The sequence below is a fragment of the Protopterus annectens genome, chromosome 5.part1, assembly GCF_019279795.1.
Source record: "Protopterus annectens isolate FY-2018-M chromosome 5.part1, PAN1.0, whole genome shotgun sequence".
NCBI classification, from domain to species: Eukaryota; Metazoa; Chordata; order Ceratodontiformes; family Protopteridae; genus Protopterus; species Protopterus annectens.
In genome coordinates this window covers 761,774,583-761,799,022 of record NC_056736.1, presented here as the reverse complement: position 1 = coordinate 761,799,022, position 24,440 = coordinate 761,774,583, and the positions used below count along the sequence as shown (strand labels likewise).

Here is a 24,440-nt window from a genome sequence, read left to right as displayed (position 1 = left end):
TAGACGGAGCCGTCATCGGTGAAGGAGGAGAACGAGGCCTATGGGCCTGAGTTAAGAACATTAAGGGATACATGGAAAGCTGTCCTATAATGTCATGTGTCAGGGACAAGCATGGAGGAGCATTTGTAACTACCAAGGCATACGGTAGGTCTCTATGCCAGATAAGGTGAAGGAGAAAGGAATTTACCAGTGAATATGTGCAATAGTAGCCTAGGAGTGTATGCCTGTAACCTCGTCACTAAGCTAATAAATCTGATATTGCAAAGGCACCTAACTGAAGGTTAGGAATGTGTAAAAAATGGGCTTTCTTGACTTTACTGAAGATAAGTTTGTGTATTGACAAACTTAGCACTGCCTAATACACTGCTGAGCTATGTCTTAACTGACGATACATATGTTTAAAAACAGGGAATGCAACTTCAAACATTTCAGTGCTTCAATTACAGAGGTCAGATAAGGTGGCTGGAATCTCATGTTAGCAAGTTCCCCTTTCAGTATTCTAAATTAAACCATTAAAAAATCTCTCAGACCAACAATTTTGTATATAAAACTCTGTAATGACAAAGGGATAGTGTCCCTGCAATTGTGTACCCTAATAAACAATGATATCATACCTATGTTTATTCCAACTTTAAAAAACTCACTATGATGAGGACATGATTAGATTTATTGAGATTAAATCACTTCAGTGAGGTTTAATATGAAGGCAGCATAAACGTGTCAGTACAAAAGGTAAAACTTCACAGAAGTTTGTAGTTTATTGGCCATTTTGGGCTAATTTCTCTTTCATTTCCCTACTATAAACACTGGGTTTGCACAGTTTTGTGCACTGGGCAGTGCCGGTTAGCTACAGTTAAATTATTCCTGGCTCCACTAAGTCTCTTCTTCAGTTTTTCCCTTGAAACTAGTGTAACTCTCAACCTACACACTCAAAAAGCATCTTACAGCCCAGCACTTACTCAGACCTAATAGCAAGCATTAATATAACCTGACACTGATTGCTCAGCAGGGCAAGGCTCTTTATTCACCCCTCACCAACCAAGTGACTAAGCAGCTCACCCTACTATTCAGGCATGACCAAAGGGCAACTTCAGGTGCACTGTCCAGTCCAGCTAGTGAATCTGGGTATCCTGAGGGAATGTGACAACTGCCTCATGTACACAGACAACTCTCTCCTCCTACCACAAAACACTAACATATGCAAGAGATGTAATTATACAACCAAACTGGAAGCTAAGCTGTCTCCACCCAAGTCTGGAACAGACAGTCAAGAGGAGAAGGTTAACACGTGAACCACAACTCCAGTTGCACACAGACCTACTAAAACAGCACTGGCAAAAAATACACATAAATACACAAAATCATACTCGGTGGCTCTAAATAAAACCCTACAAAAGCATCAGAGACCTCCAAAGCAGACACCCAAACAACCTGTACTTCCTGTCACAAACCAGACAACACATAAAACACAAAATCAGTGTGCCGCACAATCACAGCCCTTAAGGCGAAATAACATACCTAACACACTAGTAATAGGTGACTGTATAGTCAGGCACACTGACATCCCACTCACTAGGCTGGACAAGCAGAAGTTTACTGTTAGCTGCCTGTCAGGAGCCAGAATCCGCCACATAACACAAGCACTCAGGTCACTCCAGAACAAGTACAAATATGACTCTGTCATTGTTCATGTTGGTGTGAATGACCTGAGATGTACTTCCCTGGACTACATGAAAAGAGACATGGAAGAGCTCTCTTATCATGTAGCCCAGGCTGGTATGACCCTGACCCTGAGTAGCATCCTGCCCTCACCAAGAATGATACCTCAGTATAAAGAAAAAAAATGATCAATTTCAACAATTGGCTAAGCTTCTGGTGTCATTCAAAGGGGATCCAGTGTCTGTCAACCTGGGACGACATGTTCGACAAGCCGCATTACTTCGCAAGAGATGGCTTGCACCTGTCACCCCAAGGCTTTCGAATACTGGCCAAAGCTCTTGCTGCCCCCTTACTGTCCTTTTTAGGCAAGGCTCAAAAGTCAAACCCACTTCCATAAACAGCACAATTAACAAAAAATTGAGGGTTATGCTACTCAATGCCAGGAGTTTAAATCTCAAAATGCATGCACTTGAAGCACTCCTCAGTATGGAGCACATCGACATCTGTGCAGTAACTGAAACCTGGTTCAAGGCTCCAGAGAGCACCCCAGCACTACCGGGCTACAACTCATACCGCATGTTTCGGACACAAAACATGGACCGAAACACAAAAGGAGGGGGTGTATCCATATTCATCAAGGATACCTACACCTCCAGGTTAGTGGTGCAGCATGATACCTCTGAGATCATCCATGTGCAACTAACATAGGGCAAATCTGCAATGCAAATTGTGGCCTGCTACAGATCACCCTCCATGACCCAGGGCCACGACTGCCCCTTTCTGGAGACACTGGAAAAAATGAAGGTCCTACCAAACACCCTGATATTGGGCGATTTCAATTACCCTATCATTCACTGGGAAAACTACTCGGGTACAAATTCCCAGGCCCAGCACTTCCTGGAATTCAACAACTCAAAACGCCCTGGATTAGCTGGTAAACTCCCCCACCAGAGGTGAAAACATATTGGACTTGGTCATCACTAACATGGGCGACAGGTGTTCCACACCGGAGGTCAACCAGTCACTGGTTAGATCAGACCATAAACTAATCACTCTGGATGTCCACACCCCAACACCAACCCCAACTAAGGAAACCACAGTAAAAAACTTTTCGAAAGCAAACTTCACCTTACTTAAGACAGAGGTGGTAAGTTTCACAGCCCCCACACTAAAGGATAATGCTGCCCAAGATGCAGAAACCTTTACAAATGCTCTCTATGAGCACCTACAAGGGTGCATGGATCCCTAGCAAAACCAAGACTCACTCCTCTAAGAGAAGAAAACCAGTTTGGTGGACTCCTGCAATAAACAGGCTATACAATAGTGGTAGGAAACTAGTTCAGAAAAAAGGCAAATCCCAAGAAGGAAAGACATCCCTGATCAGTATCAGTAAGAAACTGAGGTCCCTCATGAAATCATCCAAGGCTAACTTCGAAAGAAAAATAGCCAAGGATTCAAAAGATAACCACAAAGCCTGCTTTAGCTATGTTAAGAATCTAAGTGGCAACTCGCAGATATGCACTGAACTAGTGCAAAATAGCACAAAATATACTGAACCTACTGATATTGTCAACATCTTGGCAGATAGATTCAGTGCAAACTTCACCCCCCTCTCACCTCCAAAAGGGCCCGCAACAATACCGGAAAAGTGTAGTATCCCAAAAATCACAGATGCACAGGTGAAAACAGCCCTTTCAAAAGCCAAAAACACAGCGTCAATGGGACCAGATGGTGTCGCAGGCTGCGTCTTGCACGAACTACAGAATGAACTAACCCCCCACCTAAACACGCTGTTCAACCTCAGCCTCTCCACAGGCTACATGCCCATAGAATGGTGCACAGCAATGGTTATTCCTCTCCACAGAGGAGGGTCCACAACTGACCTTGGTAACTATCACCCCATAAGCCTGACTAGCCTGGTCTGCAAGGCTATGGAGCACATCATCATGGAACTCATTAGCAAAGACATTGGGAACCTCCAAACACTTGACCTGACCCAGTTCGGCTTTGTTAAGGGTAGATCATGCCTACTAAATCTGGTTGATTTCTTTGAGACAGTCACCAAGGCCATAGATGAGGGAAAGTTGGTTCACACAGCCTTCCTTGACCTTACCAATGCTTTCGACACCATTCCCCACTTGGGTATTACAGAAAAACTCACCAGCCTGAACATAAACCCCTACATCACAAGATGGGTTGCCAACAGACAGAACTCACACGGTAAGAATAGTGGGCTCCAGGTCCAACTCTAAACCAGTCACAAGTGGTGTCCCACAAGGCTCGGTCCTGGGAACCCTACTGTCTGGCATGTACTTCTCAGAAGTACAGGCAAAAACAAGAGGACTATGGCTAACCAAGTTTGCCAATGACTGCAAACTGGGAGCCATAACTGACTCTCCGGCTGACACAGACATCCTCCAAAAGGGCCTTACTGAGACGGACACCTGGTGTCAAAGTCATGGCCACAAGCTAAATGCCAAAAAATGCATAGTCATCCCATCTGGGAAAAACAAAACACCCATGAATTACCACATAAGTGGCAGCCCCCTTAATACAGAAGAGGTAATAAGAGATCTGGGGACCCAGGCAGATAGTAATCTCTCCTTTGACAATCACATTGCCAAAGTAGTTAAGAAATCCTTCTATGTGGCCCATCTAATTACTAAAGGGTTCGCATCTAGAAATAAAGAGGTTATAGTGCCCCTCTACTCGCCACTCATTAGACCCATCATAGAGTACAATGCTCCATTTGGGATGTACCTCACAAGACACTTCCAACAGCTGGAAAAACCACAAAAGTACCTCACCAAGAGGATTACTAGTCTCAAACATATGTCCTATGCAGCCCGACTGAAAAAACTCCGGCTGTACTCAGTGGCATATCGCTTACTCAGAGGTGATCTCTGCCTGACTTACAAAGCCATGTTCAACTCAGAATTGATGGACATGCTCCACCTAAAGAAATCCAAGTCACTGCAAGCGACGCGCTCTAGTGAGCTAAACCTCGCCACAACAATAAATAGAACATGCTGGGGGGATAGATTCCTGTCACAGAGACTCCCCATGCTTTAGAACAAAATTCCAAATTACATCAGGCAGAGCCCCTCACTAACACTCTTCAAGAGAAACCTTAACAAGTGGATGGGTAACAGAAAATACACTCCTGGGATCACTTCATTGGCTCTGCTTGATAGAGGATCAGTAAATTAATCAATGGGGTGGCGAAAGCTGACACACTCTGGCTCGGCTTATAAATGCCCTCGGGCAGATAGCCTAATACCTACCTATGAACCTATGAACCTATAAATATTAAAACATGATGAATTTGATATTTTAGGAAGACCTAGGTTTGATTTTCAGAGCTTGTGCAGTACCTTTAACCTAACCTTTTCTAGAAGTAGTTTAGTTTGATAAATTTAGTCCCTCCAAATATCTTATCAGAATTACAATACATTCAACATCTAAGGAAGCAGCTTTAAAACAGGAAGTGGTGTTAAAATATTTATACACTCTGCACCCTTTAAAGAAAGAAGATTTTATTTTGATTTTGTTGCTTTCATTGTGAATGTATATACATTCCTGTTTTCTTTTTGTAAACAGAAATGTTTGCTTCCTTGGTGGGTCTCTGCTCAGCTTCTAACAAATCATGTTCTCATAGCATCAGAGTCAGCATGACGTGGGGCTTTAGGATGAAAAATAAAACAGGAAGTAAAGCCATTACTGTGGCAAATGCGAAGCTTTCTGAAATAAAAAGCAACACCAAACAGGAAGAGCATCAGAAAAGAAGTAAAACATTCTCATGTCCTTTCTGTGAGCCATTGCACAGCTCTTTCTAGGTGGTTTACGTGTCTCACGTTGCAAAATGATTGGCAAAACAATGATAAAATAAATGACCAGAATGACCACACCATATTGAGCAAGCAGCTGTCTGTCTGCATATTTGTCTTTCTTATGTTCTATTTTTTATCATTAGATCTGCGACTGCAGATGATAACCAAGGAACATTAATTTTGGTAACAGAATAGCATTTCACAAATGGATAAAATACTATACCAGACATATAAATAATGGGTCAGAGAACAGGCTGTTGCTCTCTGAGGGGAAATGGAAATAATTGTCTTTCTTTCCTTCTTTGTTAATTGGTTAAATTAATTTATGCGTCACAAGCTGGGCTCAGCTATGACCAGTGTTACAAGAGGTAAAAGCAAATAAAAATATCAGCCAATAACAACACATAATTTTATGACGTGAGATGACATTAGATTATGCAAGCAATTATGCCTGACAGGATGGGTGTTAGGGATATAATGCCCACTCAAGGGCATTGTGATAATGCCCACTTTGGAGGGCATTGTTGCACTGAGAGAATGGGCCATTTGTTAAGCTGCTCTGTAACTTTTTTATTACTATATACGTTTCTATGTAGCACAATTCCTTTCCCCTAAGGAAGAATGGAAGAAAGTCATTAAAATGGAAACATTGTTTGCTCATTGCTATACCAGTACTTTTATGATCATTTTTGAACTGGGATGTTTTTGGAAGATTATTTTATGTAAAAATATAATGTTTTATGGCTGTTATACAGCTGTTAAATAGGCAATTTCATTTTCATCTGCAAAGGTCTGGATAACCCATGAAGTGTTTTTTTGGGAATTCTTCTTACATACTGATTCAAACACAGGGCCTATCTTTTACAGCTAAACTTAGTAAACAGAAGTTAACTAGTCGGATGTCACTTTGAGCTCCCACACTGATGGAAACATTAAGACTACTCTACACCATAAACCAACTAGTGAAACCACTTATAGTTTTCATCCACAGTTTACCATTAATGCCTCACCATATGACAAATTTCTTTTGTCATGTGTTTTTGAGTTCATTTTGGTTATTTCAAAGTATTAGTTTTTATATATATATATATATATATATATATATATATATATATATATATATATATAGTGAGAGTGTATGTGTGTGCATGCACAAGAATATATGTAAGTACATAAATGCATGTGTGCTGCAAACATTTCTTGTATAGAACTCTTGACCATCAGAACACTGAGGAACCAGTGTATATATAACTAATACCCAAACCAAAACAACAAAAAGTTAAACTGTAAGTGTTCACAGACACACACACACACACACACACACACACACACACACACACACACACACACACACACACACACACACACACACACACACACACACACACACACACACATTGTGGAGGGCAAATCTCCATACCCCCCTGAGCTTATATGTTCCAACTCCATGGTCACACCAACATGAAGACAAGAGAAATTTTTCAAAACAAAGGAATGACTGTCAGTGTACACTTAAAAAGTACATGAAAACTGTTGTTTAGCAGTGTCCTACACCTGAGAAATTTCACCTGTCACCTGAAGATATATTTACAGAAAAGTGGATGCATGTATGTATGAATGATTGAATTAATGTATTTGGGTGTGTCCTGATTCATGGAGGGGGTCCTGTAGCTGACAGTGACTTGAATAGGTGTCCTACCAACAGTTAATTGCACCTGACGTATGTCCAGGGAATCGTACTGTTTAACCGATCTGGAGGTGTGTCTATCTTTAATGAATATCAATACACCACCTTTTTTAGTTTTCATGCCTTCAATTTGTGGTCTGAACATGTGGAAGGAGGTGTAGCCCAGTATGGCTGAGGTGCTCTCCACAGTGTTGAACTAGGTCTCCATGACTGCACAAATGTCTGTGTCTTGCAAGGTGAGGACTGTTTCCAGTGAGTCCAGTTTCACGTTAAGACTCCTGGCGTTTAGCTGCAGAACCTTGAGATTAGTTTTAGATAGAGTTTTTACGTTGGGAATTTTGTCCTTGACACATTATGGGGGTAGCAAGAACCTTAGCCAGTAACCGAAATCCCAGGGGTGACAGATGAAGACCATCTCTGCCAAAGCATCAAGGTCTGTCGATCGTGTCATCCCAGGTTGACATATACTGGATCCCCTTAGAATGACACCAGAAACTAACCCAATTATTGAAGTCAATCTACTGTTTGTAGTTATTCACAACACTGGTCACATGCCATGTTAATACTCCTAGCAGATATTACTAACACTCCATGCGCGGCAGTAATAATACTTATGTCAGACAGTACTAAGACTTCCAACAGCAGTAATCATGTTTCTGAAAAGGTATTAACAAAGTTTCAGACAGGCACTATAACTCTCCTACCAGGTACTAATAGCACAACTAACAGTAAGCTAACACACTTTAGTAGACATTACTATTAAGCAGTATTAATAATTCTCATAAAAGCATTGATAACAAATATTATTACCACTATTAAAGGCATTAATAACACTGCTAGCATGCTTTAATAGCACTCTTAAGAAGCAGTATTTAACACTGCTACAGAAGGACTGACATTCCCAGGAAGATGCTATTAACATTTTTAGCAAGTACTAGTAGCACTTTTACTGGAACACTAATTACATTTCTAAAAAAGGACATTAGTAAGAATGCTAATGTGACAGTAATGGTACTCATAACAGGCCCTAGCAACGTCAGTTCTAGCAGTGCACTTATATCATCCCTTTGATCTAATAAGTAATTGAAGCCCTACCAGGACACTAGAACTTTCCATGCAGTAATGATGCTCCTAGAAGGCATAAATAACAGTCCTTTTTGATGCCAGTTATACTGCTGTCAGGCATTAGTAACAGTTTTAAATGGTCACTAAAAATGGGTTGATATGATACTTTCTGTATGGCAGTTTTGGCCCGGATTTGTAGAACGCTTCATAGAAGAATTATATGAACAAGCTGAAATGTCTCAGATACTTGCATCTTGATGTGAGAGGCATACTTCTCAACTGTACAGATTTTCATAGAATGTCTAGATTTTTGCATCATATATTTGGTCTACTTCTCATAAAATTGTGTTTTTTGGGCAAACCATTGGCAAATCATTGAGGGTTGAAATAAAAAATAATAACATACATTTGGGTTTCAGACTTCATACCCTTCAGAAAATTCATGATAATGTAAAAGCTGTTATTGTATCAACTTTCTAAGTTTGTAAGAGCAATATTTAAAAAGTGTCCCTATTTTTGGGTCTTTGTCTCCCCATTTTTTATGGCTTTGTCCAGATTTCTTGCTCTAAGAGGTTGAGAGGTATGGTGAGAAGAGTAGTAGCTGCTTGTTACTACAGCAGTAAAAGGTACAAAATCTTTTTACAATTTTAAGGATAGTGTGCAGATAATATCTTCCAGACACAATAACAAAAAAATCCAGTACATGACCAGTTCAAATCACTTCTAAAAGAACACGTTATAAGACACTGGCTGTGCTCCAGCCACACCCCAGGCTAATCTATTTTTTCCCACTCGTATTTACCTTTCTCACCTTACCTTCTAACCTTACCTGCATGCTATCTACTGTTTTGCTCATTCTATATTGTAATTGTACATTTCTACAGATTGCATTATAGCTACTGTCTCTTGGCTGTTACTGCAACAGTAATTGTATAGTTCGACTGATTGTATTATATTTACTGCTACTTGACTGTGTTGTACATCTGATTGTGTTGTAATACTGCAGTAATTATACAGTTCTACTGATTGCATTATATTTGCTGCTACTTGATTGTGTTGTACATCTAATTGTGTTGTAATACTGTGGTGTTTTCTCCCTGGGTCCTCAGTGTTTAACAGGACCTTGCATTGTTCTGTTTCTTGATGCTATAATAATTCTGTTGTACTATTGTTTGCTGTTACTGTTCATTTGCTTGTTGTTTGTATTACTGTGTTTTTTTTCTCCTCGGGTCTCCACTGAAAATGGGCCTCTGGCCCAGTTGGACATATCTGGTCAACAAATATAATAAATAAATATTTTCCATATAGGAGCATTCAGTTCATATGGTATTTCTGAGATTAAATAAAGATTTGCTAGGATACTTGAAATATGGAAAGAGAGCACGTTAGGCCATTATACACCAAAAATGTCGTATCTGCGAATAGTTTAAAATACTGCACCATTATTCATAGGTTCATACTAGGCTATCTGCCCTAGGGCATTTATAAGCCTAGCCAGAATGTGTTTGGCTTTCTCCACCCATTTTAAATTTATTTTGCTATGACCTTTTTCGAGGTTAGTATACTGTGCCTCTGTCTAACAGTGACACAGAAGTGATACCTGGGGTAAACCTACGATCTCCCATCCACTCATCAAGATTCCTCTTGAAGAGAGTCAATGAGGGACTCTTCCTAACCTGGACTGGGATTTTATTCCAGAGTGAAGGGAGCCTCTGGGTTATGAATCTGTCCCTCCAGCATGCCCTATTTATTTCAGTGCTGAGATTCAAGTCTCTCGAGTGCGTAGCTCGATGGGATTTGGATTTTCTGAGGTGCAGCATGTCCATTAATTCCGGGTTGGACATGGCTTTATACATCAGGCACAGATCGCCTCTGAACAGGCGGCATGCCACTGAGTAGAGCTGGAGTTTCTTTAACCAGGCAGCATATGGCATCTGTTTGAGCCCTTTGATCCTCTTGGTGAGGTACTTTTGGGGTCTTTCCAGTTGCTGCAGGTGTCTGGTAAGGTACATCCCAAAAGGGGCATTGTACTCAATTATGAGCCTGATGAGGGATGAGTAAAGAGGCACGATGACCTCCCCTGATCTAGATGTGAATCCCTTCATGATTAGGTGGGCTGTATAAAATGTTTTTCTAACCACTTTGGCCACGTGGTTGTCAAATGAGAGATTGCTATCAACTTGGGTCCCCAGGTCCCTAATTACTTCTTCTGTACTTAATGGATTACCACCTATGTGGTAATTTGTGGGCACTTTGTTTTGCCAAAGGGGATGACTATACACTTTTTGGCATTTAGCTTGAGGCCATGGCTCTGGCACCAGTTGTCTGTTTCTATGAGGCCCTTTTGGAGGATGCTTGTGTCAGCTGGAGAGTCGATTATGGTGCCCAGTTTGCAGTCATCTGCGAACTTGGTCAGCCACAGTCCTTCCGTGTTGGCCTGTACCTCCGAGAAATATATACCGAACAAGAGAGGTCCCAGGACTGAGCCTTGTGGGACACCACTTGTAACTGGTTTGGAGTCTGACATGGCTCCAGCAATTCTAACCATGCGGGTTCTGTCCTTGAGCCAGTTTGCAATCCATCTAGTGACATAGGGGTTTATATTTAAGCTGGTGAGCTTATCTATAATGCCTGAGTGGGGTATTGTATCGAAGGCTTTTGCGAGGTCCAGGTAGGCTGTGTGGACGACCTTCCCCTCGACAATGGCCTTGGTGACTGTTTCAAAGAAATCAACCAGGTTTAATAGGCAGGATCTGCCCTTAACAAAGCCGAACTGGGTAGGATCCAGTGTCTGTATGTCCCCAATATCTTTATTTATGAGGTCTATGATGATCCTTTCCATAGCTTTGCAGACCAAGCTAGTCAGGCTTATGGGGCGATAGTTTCCAGGATCTGTTGAGGCACCACCTTTATGGAGAGGGACCACTGTTGCTGTACGCCACTCTTTGGGCACATATCCTGTAGTAAGGCTGAGATTGAACAGTAGTTTTATGTTTGGGTTTAGCTCTTCTTGGAGTTCATGTAGGATGCAGCCCGGGACACCGTCTGGTCCCATTGATGCTGTGTTTTTTGCTTTGGAGAGGCGGCTCTTACCTGAGCATCTGAGATGTCAGGGGGGCAGCACTCTGCTGGGATAGATATTTGCCCTTTTGGTGGGGGGGGGGTTTGCGCTGAACCTGTCAGCTAGGATGTTGGCAATGTCTGTGGGTTCAGTGTATTTTTTGTCATTTTGGACTAATTCTGAGCATATCTGGGAATTACCACCCAGGTTCCTGACATAACTAAAGAAAGCCTTGTGATTATCCTTAGTGTCCTGTGCAATTTTTCTCTCGAAGCTGGCCTTAGACAATTTTATGAGTGCCCGTAGTTTTTTGCTAATACTGATCAGTGATGCCTTCCCTTTTTTGGGATTTTGCTCTATCATTTAGTAGCTTCCTCCTTCTATTGTATAGTTTGTTTATGGCTGGGGTCCACCAGACAGGATGTCTGCCTTTGGAGGATTGGGTCTTGGTTTTATTTGGGATCGCATGATCCCTGCATTCCTGAAGGTGTTCATAGAATGCGTTTATAAAGGATTCTGCAGTCTGGGCCGTATTTTCCACAGGCCCGGGGGCTTTGAAGGATTCCACCTCGGTTTTGAGGAGTGTGAAATTTGATTTAGAGAAGTTTTTCACTGTGGTTTTCTGGGCAGGGTGTGGGGTCGGGATGTGAATATCCAGTGAGATTAGTTTATGGTCTGATCTTACCAGTGAGGGATACACTTCTGGTCTGGAGCATAGAGTCCCCATGTTGGTAATGATCAGGTCCAGTATGTTTTCCCCTCTTGTGGGAGTGGTAACAAGTTGTTCCATAGCATTTGAGTTTATAAATTCTAGGAACCTTTGGGCTAGGGTGTTGGAGCTAGAGTAATGCTCCCAGTCTATGTTTGGGTAGTTGAAGTCGCCCAATATAATGGTGTTTGGAGAGACCTTCATATTGTCCAGTGTTCTCAGAAAGGCCGAGTGGGGTTCCTGGGTTTGGGAGGGTGGTCTGTAGCAGGCTATAAATTGGAAGGCAGTTTTACCCACTGTTAGTTGCACATGGATAGTCTCTGATGCTTCGTGCTTTGCCACCAACCTGGAGGTGTGGGTATCTTTGATGAATATCGATACTCCCTCTCCTTTTGTGGTTCGGTCCAAGTTTTGGGGCCGAAAAGCATGGTATGAGGTATACCCTGGTATCTCTTTATACTTAAATTGTGTAACATTTGATTGCAGTGGATGGTTTATTAAGGATGAAACAATGTATTATTTAATGGAAGGAAATATAAAGACTGTATTCTGTAATGTCACATACCAATTACCCCCTTCCATGGAACAAATTTCCTTACCAGATCCAGTAATGTGACACACTATCGTCCTTTAAGAAGGAATTAGACAGTTGGATGGGTGTTCATAAATTCAGCACAGGTATGACTGGTCTGCTGCTCCTTGACAAAGCAGGTAAAGTCTAAGGGTGGGTGCCTGCAAGGTGTAAGTTGCTACAGAGCCCACTTGCCTAGTAGATTTTTGATTCTATGATAAGTTAGCATTGTTTGTATAACAAAATCTTGAAACTTGTTTGTGGTATAGTACAATGTAAATGATTGCTCAACATGGGTTATATTGATGACAGGTCCAGTGTTATGACCCTGTGGAAAACTCGTGGATAGTGAAGAATCCTTCTCCATTTTGTCAGCGATGCATCAATGCAGTGTCTGTGAACAACATGATTTATGTGGTTGGGGGACTCATGGATCACATCTACCAATACATGCCAGATGCAGACATCTGGAGAAATGTCAACACCCTCTCTGGACCTTTGGTAAGTAGAATATTACTGCTTTTCCCCTCATGTTTCAATAACATTGTTTTACCTGTAGCATTGAATTCAGAATTTAGCCACGTGTGTCTCAGATTTCTGTTGTGAAGCCACTGAAGTGAATGCTGTTGGTAAATGTGTGTTCCACAGCTAGTGGAAATTCACTGATTAGATTATTTAGTCATAAAGGGTGCATATTGTATAATCTGTCTTTTCTAACAACCTCCTTTTCCTCCAGGAACTTAAATATGATATCCCATGCACACTTGTGCCTTAATATTGTGATTTTAAAACTGCAGATGATTTCTATTATTCAGGCAAAATGTCAAATATACTGTGGGATAACTCCTAGGTATAATATGCCTTGGTAAATATGAGGAACATTGAACAGTTTGCTTTGTGATTAAATAAATTCCCTGGGGGGATGCAGTGGAAGAGGAAGGGGGAGCATTGGGGTGCATCATTCTTAGAGGCTCAATTACTGCACTGCCTTCCCTGAATGTGCGTCGTCTGAGAAATGGAAATTGCAGGTTTGGGAGATGAGATTTACTTTTCAATGAAATTATTGGAAAATATCAACAAATAAGACTGAACAGGGCATATAATGGCAGTGTAAGCTGTAGCAGACTTTGTAAACTCATTGACATTAGTAAGGAAAGTACGTTTGCTCTCTCTGATCTATATGAGGTGTAATGAAGAATCTTCTTCAATAAAATCTATAAAAGAGACTGACAGCTACAGACACAAGGAAAACTAGATGATGTTTTTCATATATCTGAATGTTTGCTGCTTTTGTGAACAGCAGCAAAAATACGTCATTCTCTCTCTCACTATGGAAAATTACAAGTAAAAACTGCAACATTGTAACAGAGAATATCTGAGAAAGTGAAGGGTTTCTGCTCAATTTTTGGAAAAGATTTGGAAATTCAGTTTATGTCATAGTATTATTGTAACCTCGTATTTGTTGCCTCAGGCTCTGACCATTAGGCAAGAGATAGTCTGTTTCCTGTCGTGTTCTGAAACTCCTGTTACGTGAGTCACGACTAACCTGTTGTACAACACCATACTCCCCAATATTACTGCTGTAAACCTCTGCCCTGAGGCGTCACTCGCTGTTATTCAACTCAGTACTTCCCATCAACTGTTTCTGCAATAGCTATGTCATTAATAATTCTGTCAGCAGCTTAAGGGTGCGTTGGTACAATTTCCTTTTTTTCTGTTACTGCAGCTTAACTCACTGCAGCCCATGACTCACTTTTCTGCTTTGTACTGAGGTGTGAAACTGATAAAAGTACACAGCTTGTATGACATAATGTCATGACTGCTGTGACTTGTATATGCTGAATGTAGAGGTATATAATGAACCTGAAAGAGCTGAATTCATAACACTGGGCTTCTGTCTCATATTTACACTGGTCTGTATTTTACATTTTATAATTAAGTCATTGTCCTTCCTTTATGCAGCTTGGGTCTTTGCTGTTAGAGGCCTTTTTACTCGGTGGGACTAGAGAGAAAGGAAGGCATGCACTATCAACTTTGTTTCTTAGGCCACAGATCTGTATACACACACACACGCACACACACACACACACACACACACACACACACACACACACACACACACACACACACACACACACACAACACACACACACACACACACACACATTTTAAGGGATAGGTGGGCCCATGAATAATGTTGCAAACGATGCTGTTAAGAGAAAACACTAAATAGCATAAGTAACATACACCCCTTTTACTCCCAGGGTCATTGAAAAAGCCAAACAACACTGACATGTCCTACTCGATGACTCACAGTTAAGGGCTACTTTCCCATCCCATTTTCAACGTTGTTTCAAGCATGCTAGGAATAGAGGAGACCCAGTGTCATATAGAGTGAATGAGCCCCTTAGATTATTTAGGGGAGGAGAATGAAGCACTGATGTCACAATAAAGACTACAGGGAGGTTCTTACCACTTACAGATACATACAGCAAAGTCATTATGTTTGATCTGAATCATTTTATACATGCTCCACAAAGCAAGTTGGATAAACCATTAGGTGAATATGTTTTCCAGTTACTTGGTATACAGGACAGGTAAAATTATGTATTAAAACACAGATTCATGAAGACATAAGTGCTTCTTGCAGCTTTTGTGAAAGCTTGAATAAGTCCAGTCTACGTTTATTTGGCTTGCTTTGGTTCTCTTTAGTCTCTGGACTTTATAGAGTCCTTCCACTCTGCTATCATCCAAAAAGTACCTCACTCCATTACCACAAATATACCTGGCAAATAAATGTTTTCATATTTCATGGACAACTTAATTACAGACACAATATAGTTTTTTCTCCACTATACATTTGTAAGAGCATTTTTGAAGCAGTATTTTAGAGATACATCTTAAAATAATTTTGTAATCTTGCATATTAATCATTCGCAATACCTAACCAGTGTTTAACTCTATTTCTGGTTTCACCAGAGTGATTTCTTGCAAAGGTCAAATAATGTTCCATTTAGTATCAGCCACACTGTGTAATTCAAAACACGTACAATCATAATTTTCACTCCCAAAGACTATGGAGTATTCAGAAACATTTGCTTCACAATTGCTGCACAGAACTAAATAGTAATGTTTCCAGAGTGCAGTGCGTCCTGTTTCTGCTTACATATGTAGTCAGAAGTCAATATTTTAGGAAAGACCTACATTGTAAACTAGTGTAACTGTGTTACTGGCAGCTGTCATGGTACTGAACTGTAGTGAAGGGGTCATGCTGTGATCAGTCACATGACAAACGTGAGGAAAAAAAAAATAAGGTGGTATGACAGAGGCAACGGGCTGTCATACACTGAGCTAAACACCTACCAGTGGCAACTCAGGCCTTGTAAGTAGGAGCAGAGGGCCAGCAAAGCACAGTGCCAGCGTAGCTCGTTTTATGCCAATGTAGCTCGTTTTATAAATGAGGAGGAAACCAGGAGGTAGCAAAGGTGGAAAAGGTAAAGTGCAAGCAGAGGAACACACACAAGACTAAATATAAGAAATGATGGGTGGTTAGAAGAAGAACACACGGTTTTTGGGATAGGTGCCTATTTCATATATTTGAAGAAGAGCTGATGGGGACAGTAACAAGGAATATGTGTTGGAAAAATAGATGGAGTATGGAAGGTAGCCTGGCAGTTAATACAGATGATTAAAGCTATGAGCTGTTAACAGGCTACTTCCTGTGGTCAAGGGTAAGGGTGTAGCCAAGGGTAAGGGTGTAGCCAGGGGTAAGGGTGTAGCCAAGGGTAAGGGTGTAGCCAAGGGTAAGGGTGTAGCCAGGGGTAAGGGTGTAGCCAAGGGTAAGGATGTAGCCAAGGGTAAGGGTGTAGCCAGGGGTAAGGGTGTAGCCAAGGGTAAGGGTGTAGCCAGGGGTAAGGGTGTAGCCAAGGGTAAGGGTGTAGCCAGGGGTAAGGGTGTAGCCAAGGGTAAGGGTGTAGCCAGGGGTAAGGGTGTAGCCAAGGGTAAGGGTGTAGCCAGGGGTAAGGGTGTAGCCAAGGGTAAGGGTGTAGCCAGGGGTAAGGGTGTAGCCAAGGGTAAGGGTGTAGCCAGGGGTAAGGGTGTAGCCAGGGGTAAGGGTGTAGCCAAGGGTAAGGGTGTAGCCAGGGGTAAGGGTGTAGCCAAGGGTAAGGGTGTAGCCAGGCACACTCTTTGTACTCTACTGAGTACATGTTTTTCTAAGCATCACATTAATTTGTTTTTTTTTTCAGGTCATATTATATCTACAACTTCTAAATGAATGCCTCCAACAACAAGTGCAATATTAATAATCTAAAAACAAGATCTTTAATAGTTTTAAGGGGAACTGCTAAAAATGATATTGTTAAGTGTTGGGGGTAGCATTTTGAGACGTGTGCCCATTTTTAAGCAATAGGTGTCCAAGAGGGGTAGCACTAAGAGCTTGTGAGTATAAAGTGGAATTTGTTTGCTATGCCCTCGGTCTAGGGTTTGATTCCCTCAGCCTCCATTTGCCTACTGCCTGACTCTAAGCAAATCACTAAATCAGTGCCACAGGAAGAGTCTGAAAAAGGTTTATGTGGATCAGTGCTCTACCTTAGGTAACTAACTAACTAACTAACTAACTAACTAACTAACTAACTAACTAACTACTAACTAACTAACTAACTAACTAACTAACAGCTGCAGGCAGACAGACAGATATAAAATTCAAACAGAAACAGACTGCATTGTTATGGACACATAACGCCAGAACAAAAGGGGATGAATGTGGATGGATGGGGAAGACTACAGACAGGCTATGGGGAATGACATATAATGAACACCAGGATGGGGATGGGATGGAGTACACAGGGAATGTCTGACCATCCTAGAAAACAGTCCACCCCGACAATAGTCACCTCTGTGAAAATATAAAAATGTTGTCCGTAAGCGCTTTACTTGTAATATACAAGTAAAAGGCACTAAAACAAATACTGCACAGCAAGGATAAACATAGGACTGTTTAAGCAACAAAATAAATAAAAAATTATATAAATCATAAACAGCCCACGAACAGGCAAGCAGTAGAAACACTCCAGATGTATAAAAGTAAACTTATTTTATTATTACAAGTAGGTAAGCGCTTTCACATAGAACTTCGTCAGACCATTAAAACAAGGTGGTCAAGGAATCATTTAAATACAACTCACCATCCAATCGAATGCAATCAATTCCCAAATTCCAAGCACATCCATTTTAAAGGGGCAAAACATCTAATAAAACGTAAGCAATGAAACGGACATTTAAGAAGCACTAACTCAGTGTATCTAGGTGTAATGAACATACCCACAATGAATATGATATCTGCTAAAACTGCATATGCATAAAACTGAGGCAAACACCTTATTATATAGCTCTATTCATGCAATGGGAATATACAAATAAAAACATTTGTATGTAAGCATTCATATATTCATTTTTTTTTTAATGTTACTGTGGAGTTTTTCTCCCCGGGCCTCTGCTGAAAATGGAAATATATCCAGTTGGACTAGCCCGGTTAACAAATGTAAAATAAAATAAAAAATAAAATAAATATAGACAATCATAAAAATGCATAAATAAAAACATTAACAGCTAAACATTCATATAAATCTAAAGGCAGATACATGTCAGTATATTAACCTAAACTTTTGACTAACAAAGAGCTATACATATTATCTGAATGAATCTAAACCCATGAACAAACTACTATCTTCATTTCATACTATCAATAGATTAATACTTAATAAAAATTACAACTGATAGATACTCAGAAAACTTAATAGCAGGGAAGTGTGTCTATATGTGTACTGAACGATTTTCCTATCAATACATCATCTCATATGTGTACATAAGTAAATATATACAAACACTAAAAAACCTAGAGTTCAATAAAAGCAGAAACTGTTACTTGTGCAAAACTCAGAAAATTTCAAATTGTTACTCCTATACCCTAAAATGATTGAGAGATGCACAGATAAGACATATAAACATATTTATAGTGGTCATTATTTTACTGTAAGCCTCCTAGATTTCAGAGTGGGTTTAATTGAAGCCCTTTCGTTCAGACCTTTCCCTCTGTCGGCTCTCGGCCTCAGTATCTACTTCTGTTATGTTGCTTATGTCGCCCTCACACACAGTAGGTGTAATTTTATCAATCACCATAAATCTAAAGCTATGATCCTCTCCCATTGTAATAACATGTTTCAATAAAGCATTATTCATAGACTTAGTCTTGATGTTATAAATGTGTTCCCTTATTCTGTCCTTGAACATGTGGCCCGTTTTACCTACATAATATGACTGGCATACAGAACAGACAGTAAGATATACCACATGCATAGTTTTACATTTAGCACTGACATGAAAAGAGAAGCTCTGGCCGGTATCAGGATGTAGAAAATTATTAGTGGTATCCAAATATGCACAAAAATTACAGCTCCATCATATTTATTGTGGGTATGTTCATTACACCTAGATACATTGAGTTAGGGCTTTTTAAATGTCCTTTTCATTGCCTACGTTTTATTAGATGTTTTGTCCCTTTAAAATGGATGTGCTTGGGATTTGGGAATTGATTGCATTCGATTGGATGGTGAGTTGTATTTAAATGATTCCTTGACCACCTTGTTTTAATGGTCTGACAAAGCTCTATGTGAAAGCACTTACCTACTTGAAATAATAAAAAAAAGTTTACTTTTATACACCTGGAGTGTTTCTACTGCTTGCCTGTCCATTGGCTGTTTATGATTTATATAATTTTTTATTTACTTAACTTGTAATGTTATGCTGTACAGAAAGTGTTTTCTAAATTGGCTCCGACATGTTTTACCAGAATGCCCCAAGAAATCAGAAGCATATCCACAACAGTTGATCTTCATATATGCATTAAGAAACACAATCAAACTGCCTTGGAAATTATGGATGAACATTGCAGCTTCATACATAACAATTATATACTAGACAACCTTACTTTTTTTCTCTAAATCTCTGTACTTAATCTCAATATTCACTTTTCCTCTTCCATCTGATTATCTGCTTCTCTGCCTCATTTCCTACCTCTCCATCCCTTCCTCAGCTCCTATTTTTTGGCTAATTATTTCAACATAATAAATTGTATTTCTGTTTAATACCTTCTGTTGGACAAAGGGTTGCAAAAATGTTAAGTTGCATCAAAAATACATTCTGTCAAAATTGCTCAGTTTCATATATTTTGACCATATGACTTGTTTTACATATGTATCTGATGTACCGTGACTATACTGTTTGATTGCACATAGGTGCTTAGTATTGTTACTCTGTAGTAATGTATGTGTAGTATTGTTACTCTGTGGTAATGTATGTGCCTAGTATTGTGCTCTATACTAACATATGTGCTTAGTATTGTTATTCTGTAGTAATGTATGTGCTTAGTAATCTTACTCTCTAGTAACATGTGCTTAGTATTGTTACTCTGTAGTAACGTATGTGCTTAGTATAATTACTCTGTACTAACACATGTGCTTGGTATTGTTACTCTGTAGTAAAGTATGTGCTTAGTATTGTTACTCTCTAGTAATGTATGTGCTTAGTATCATTATTCTGTAGTAACATATGTGCTTAGTATAATTATTCTGTTAAAAAACAGTGTTTGCATGAGTTTACGCATCGCACAGCGCCACTTAACTAGGATTAAACTATTCTCGGCGCCATAAAGCCTGCTCTTCAGTTTTTCCCTTAGAACTAGCCAGATTCTTAGTTTTAGCACTTGAATTTGCTTCTTCATGCTCAGCACTGGTTCAGAACTTGTTGTTAGCACTAAATAAGCTACAAATTACTAAAGCACTCAACCTTCCTCAATACGTAGCGGAAACAGTTTTTGTACTTATCTTCCTCATTTGCTTAGAGGAAAACAGCTCTTGTACTCACTTTCCTCACTTTTCTAGAGGAAAATAGATTTTTTTATTCAGGCATGTCCAAGGGACAGCTCCTGGTGTTTTCTCCTGTCTACCAGATGAATCTGGGCATCTTGGGGCAATGTAGAAATTGCCTCATGTACACAAATAATCCTCTCCTCCTACCACCCAACACTATAACCTGTAAGAGATGCACTTATCTAGCCAAACTGGAGGCAGAGCTCTCTCCAACCAAGACTGAACTTGACAGTCAAGAGAAGAAGGTAAACACTTGTACCACACCACACTCATCACATAGTCCCACTAAACCTACACCACCAAAATCCACATGTAGAAATACAAAAACGTGCACAGAGGCTCTCAATAATAATCTGCCCAAGCAAGAGAGACCTCCAAATCAGAAACGCAAGCATGTACCTCACAAGACATCTGCAACAACTGGAAAGGCCAGAGAAATACCTCACTAAAAATATCACAGGCCTAAAGCAGATGCCCTACGCTGACCGTCTAAAAAAACTCCAGCTATACTCTGTGGCATATTGTCTACTCAGAGGTGATCTCTGCTTAACAAACAAGGCCATGTCAAACCCTGAGCTGTTGGACATGCTCCACTTAAAGAAATCTCAATCCCTCAGAGCCACACGCTCCAGGGATCTAAACCTTGTCATCACAATGAACAAAACATGCTGGAGTAAAAGGTTCCTGACCCAGACACTCCCCATACTCTGGAACAGACTGCCCATATATGTCAAGCAAAGCGCCTCCTTGGCCTTCTTCAAAAGGAACCTTGATGATTGGATGGGAGACAGGAAATTCACCCTGGGGATCATGTCAGTCACCCTGCTAGACAGGGGTCCAGGGAAGTAAATATTGTGGGAAAAAGTATCCAGGGAACTGTTATGGCTAGGCTTGTATAGGCCCTAGGGCCAATAGCCTAGTACCAACCTATGAACCTATGAACCTCCACCCCCCCAACACAACCCAAATGACACATAGCCCACAGACTCAGTGTGCCACTCAACCACAGCCCATAAGGCAAAACAACGTAACCAACACACTGGTCATAGGTGACTCTATAGTCAGGCACATGGATGTTCCACTCACCAGGCTAAACAAGGAGAAGGTTACTGTCAGCTGCCTGTTGGGTGCCAGGATCCACCACATAGGTCACTCCACAACAAGTACAAATATGACTCTCTCATTGTCCATGTTGGTGTGAATGACTTGAGAGGTACCTCCCTGGACTACATGAAAAGAGACATGGAAGAGCTCTCCGGTCTTGTAGTCCAAGCAGTTACCCTAGCCGTGAGTAGCATCCTGCCATCACCCAGAAAGGTACCACAGTACATGGACAAAATGAATGACTTCAAAAATTGGCTAAGCTTCTAGTGTCATTGTAAGGGGATCCAGCATCTGTTTGCCTGGGATGACATGATCGACAGGCCATGATGATTTGCCAGAGATGGCCTTCTCCTGTCGCCCCTGGGATTCCAGAAACTGGCTAAGGCTCTTGCTGTTCAGGTCTGTATCAGCATCTTGAATGCTGACAATATCAAATATGATATTGTTGCCTTGAGAATGCCGAAAGTGCAGAACATCGAACGGGTAAACGAAAATCTCCATAAGGGGAGATTTCCATTTACTTCAATGTAGTGCAGTCTCGGGGTTGGTATATTTAAGTAGCAGGGGGGGGGGGTACCCTTTACTTTTTTTTTTGGTGTTTTTTTTTTATCAGCATTCGAAAATTTAATAGTTCAATCATTTAAGTTTGATATTTAGTAATTAGAACTATTAAATTTTCAAAATGCTGATATAGACCCTTGCCGCCTCACCACTGTAACAGGTACAGGCAAGCAGAAACTGAGGGTAAATCTACTCTGTGCTACAAGTCTAAACCTCAAAATGCACTCATTTGATGAACTCCTTAAAATGGAGAACATCAATATCTGTGCCGTGACTGAGACCTGGTTCAAGGCTCCAGACAGCACCTCTGTATTACTGGCTATAACTCCACACCTTTTGGCCATCTAACCTTGACTGGAACACCAAAGGTGGATGTATGTCCGTATTCATTAAGGATATCCACACCTCTAGGCTAGTTGCCCAACATAATGCATCTGAGATTATCCAAGTGCAACTAACTCTGGGCAAAACTGCAGTCCAAATTGTAGCTTGCTACAGATCCCCCACCATGCCCCAGGATTCCTACTCCTCTTTTCTTGATATACTGGAAAATATTAGGGTTCAAACAAACACCCTAATAATGGGTGATTTCAACTACCCCATCATTAATTGGAAAAACTACTCTTGTACCAACTCCTTTGCTCAACGCTTTCTAGAATTCATAAACTCCAATGCCATGGATCAACTTATCCACACCTTCACCAGGGGAAACAATATCCTAGACCTAGTCATTACCAACATGAGTGACCAGTGTTCCACACCTGAAGTCAACTCCTCGGTCAGATACGACCATAAACTAATCACCATAGATATCCACATCCCGTCCCCACCCCCCATTAAGGAAACCACAGTAAAAATTTTCTCCAAAGCCAACTTCATGCTTCTCAAGACAGAAGTGGTGAACTTCATGACACCCATGCAGATGGACAACACAGTTATGACTGCTGAATCCTATACAAATGCACTCTATAAACACTTAAATGAGTGCATGGATCATGCTATCCCTAACAAAACCAATATGCTGTCCTCCAAAAAAAGGAAGCCAATCTGGTGGTCCCCTGTTATAAACAAACTCTACAACAAAAGGGCAAAACTGTTGCAAAAGAGAGTAAAATCCCATGAGTGGAGGAGCTCCCTGGTCAGCCTCAGTAAGAAGCTGAAATCCTTCATAAAATCCTCCAAAGCTAGCTACAAAAACAAGATTGCCAATGACTCTAAGGACAACCACAAAACATTCTATACCTATGCCAAGAATCTCAATGCCAACACCAAGATCTGCTCTGAGTTACAGCACAATGTCATGAAAATTACAGAACCAACTGATATTACTAACATCTTGGTTGATAGGTTCAGTTCTAACTTTACCCCCATCTCACCCCTAAAGGTTCCATATATATACACCTGATGAATGCAGATTCCCTGTAATCACAACTATGCAGGTAAAAACTGCACTCTCTAAAGAAAAGAACACGGCATCCATGGGACCAGACAGCACCCCAGGCTGTGTTTTATATAAACTTCGGAATGAACTTGCTCCCCACCTAAGCACCATGACACATTATGGCCTCACATCAGGCTTTGTGTCCATTGAATGGTTCACAGCAACAGTTATCCCTCTCCACAAAGGAAGAGACACCATGGACCCCGGGAACTATCATCCTATTAGCCTGATGAGCCTGGTCTGCAAGACCATGGAACGTATCATCATGGAACTCATAAACAAAGACACTGGTAATCTCCAAAATCTGGACCCCACCCAGTTTGGGTTTGTGAAAGTTTGAACACAGGAACCTGTACACTATAGTCAGAGCAGTTAACCACTAAGCCATCACAGCTATAAGAAAGTATTAGGAAAATATTAGGGTTCAACCAAACACCCTAATAATGGGCAATTTCAACTACCCCACCATTAATTGGGAAAACTACTCATGTACCAACTCCTTCACTCAATGCTTTCTAGAATTGATAAACTCCAATGCCCTAGATCAACTTATGCACACCCCCACCAGTGGCAACTAACCTGATTGACTTCTTTGAAACAGTCGCCAAAGCCGTTGACGAGGGTAAGGTGGTTCACACAGCCTATCTTGGCCTCACCAAAGCTTTCAACACTATCCCCCATTCTGAAATTATAGATGAACTCACTAACCTGGGTATAAATCCCTATGTCACAAGAATGGGTTGCCAACTGCCTCACTGACAGAACCCACATTGTAAAAGTTGCAGACTCCAAATATGACTTCAAACCAGTGACAAGTGGAATAC

At 40.7% G+C, this 24,440-nt stretch overlaps 1 protein-coding gene across 1 annotated transcript in view; it reads left to right on the top strand.

Annotated features, from left to right (window-relative positions):
• The window catches only part of LOC122803647 (kelch-like protein 35), an 89,121-nt gene that overhangs the window by 42,006 nt on the left and 22,675 nt on the right, over positions 1 to 24,440 (top strand). The window contains exon 6 of the mRNA XM_044073402.1: positions 12,895 to 13,083. Within this exon, the coding sequence (XP_043929337.1) occupies positions 12,895 to 13,083 (189 nt within the window). The remainder of the gene's footprint in view (positions 1 to 12,894; positions 13,084 to 24,440) is intronic.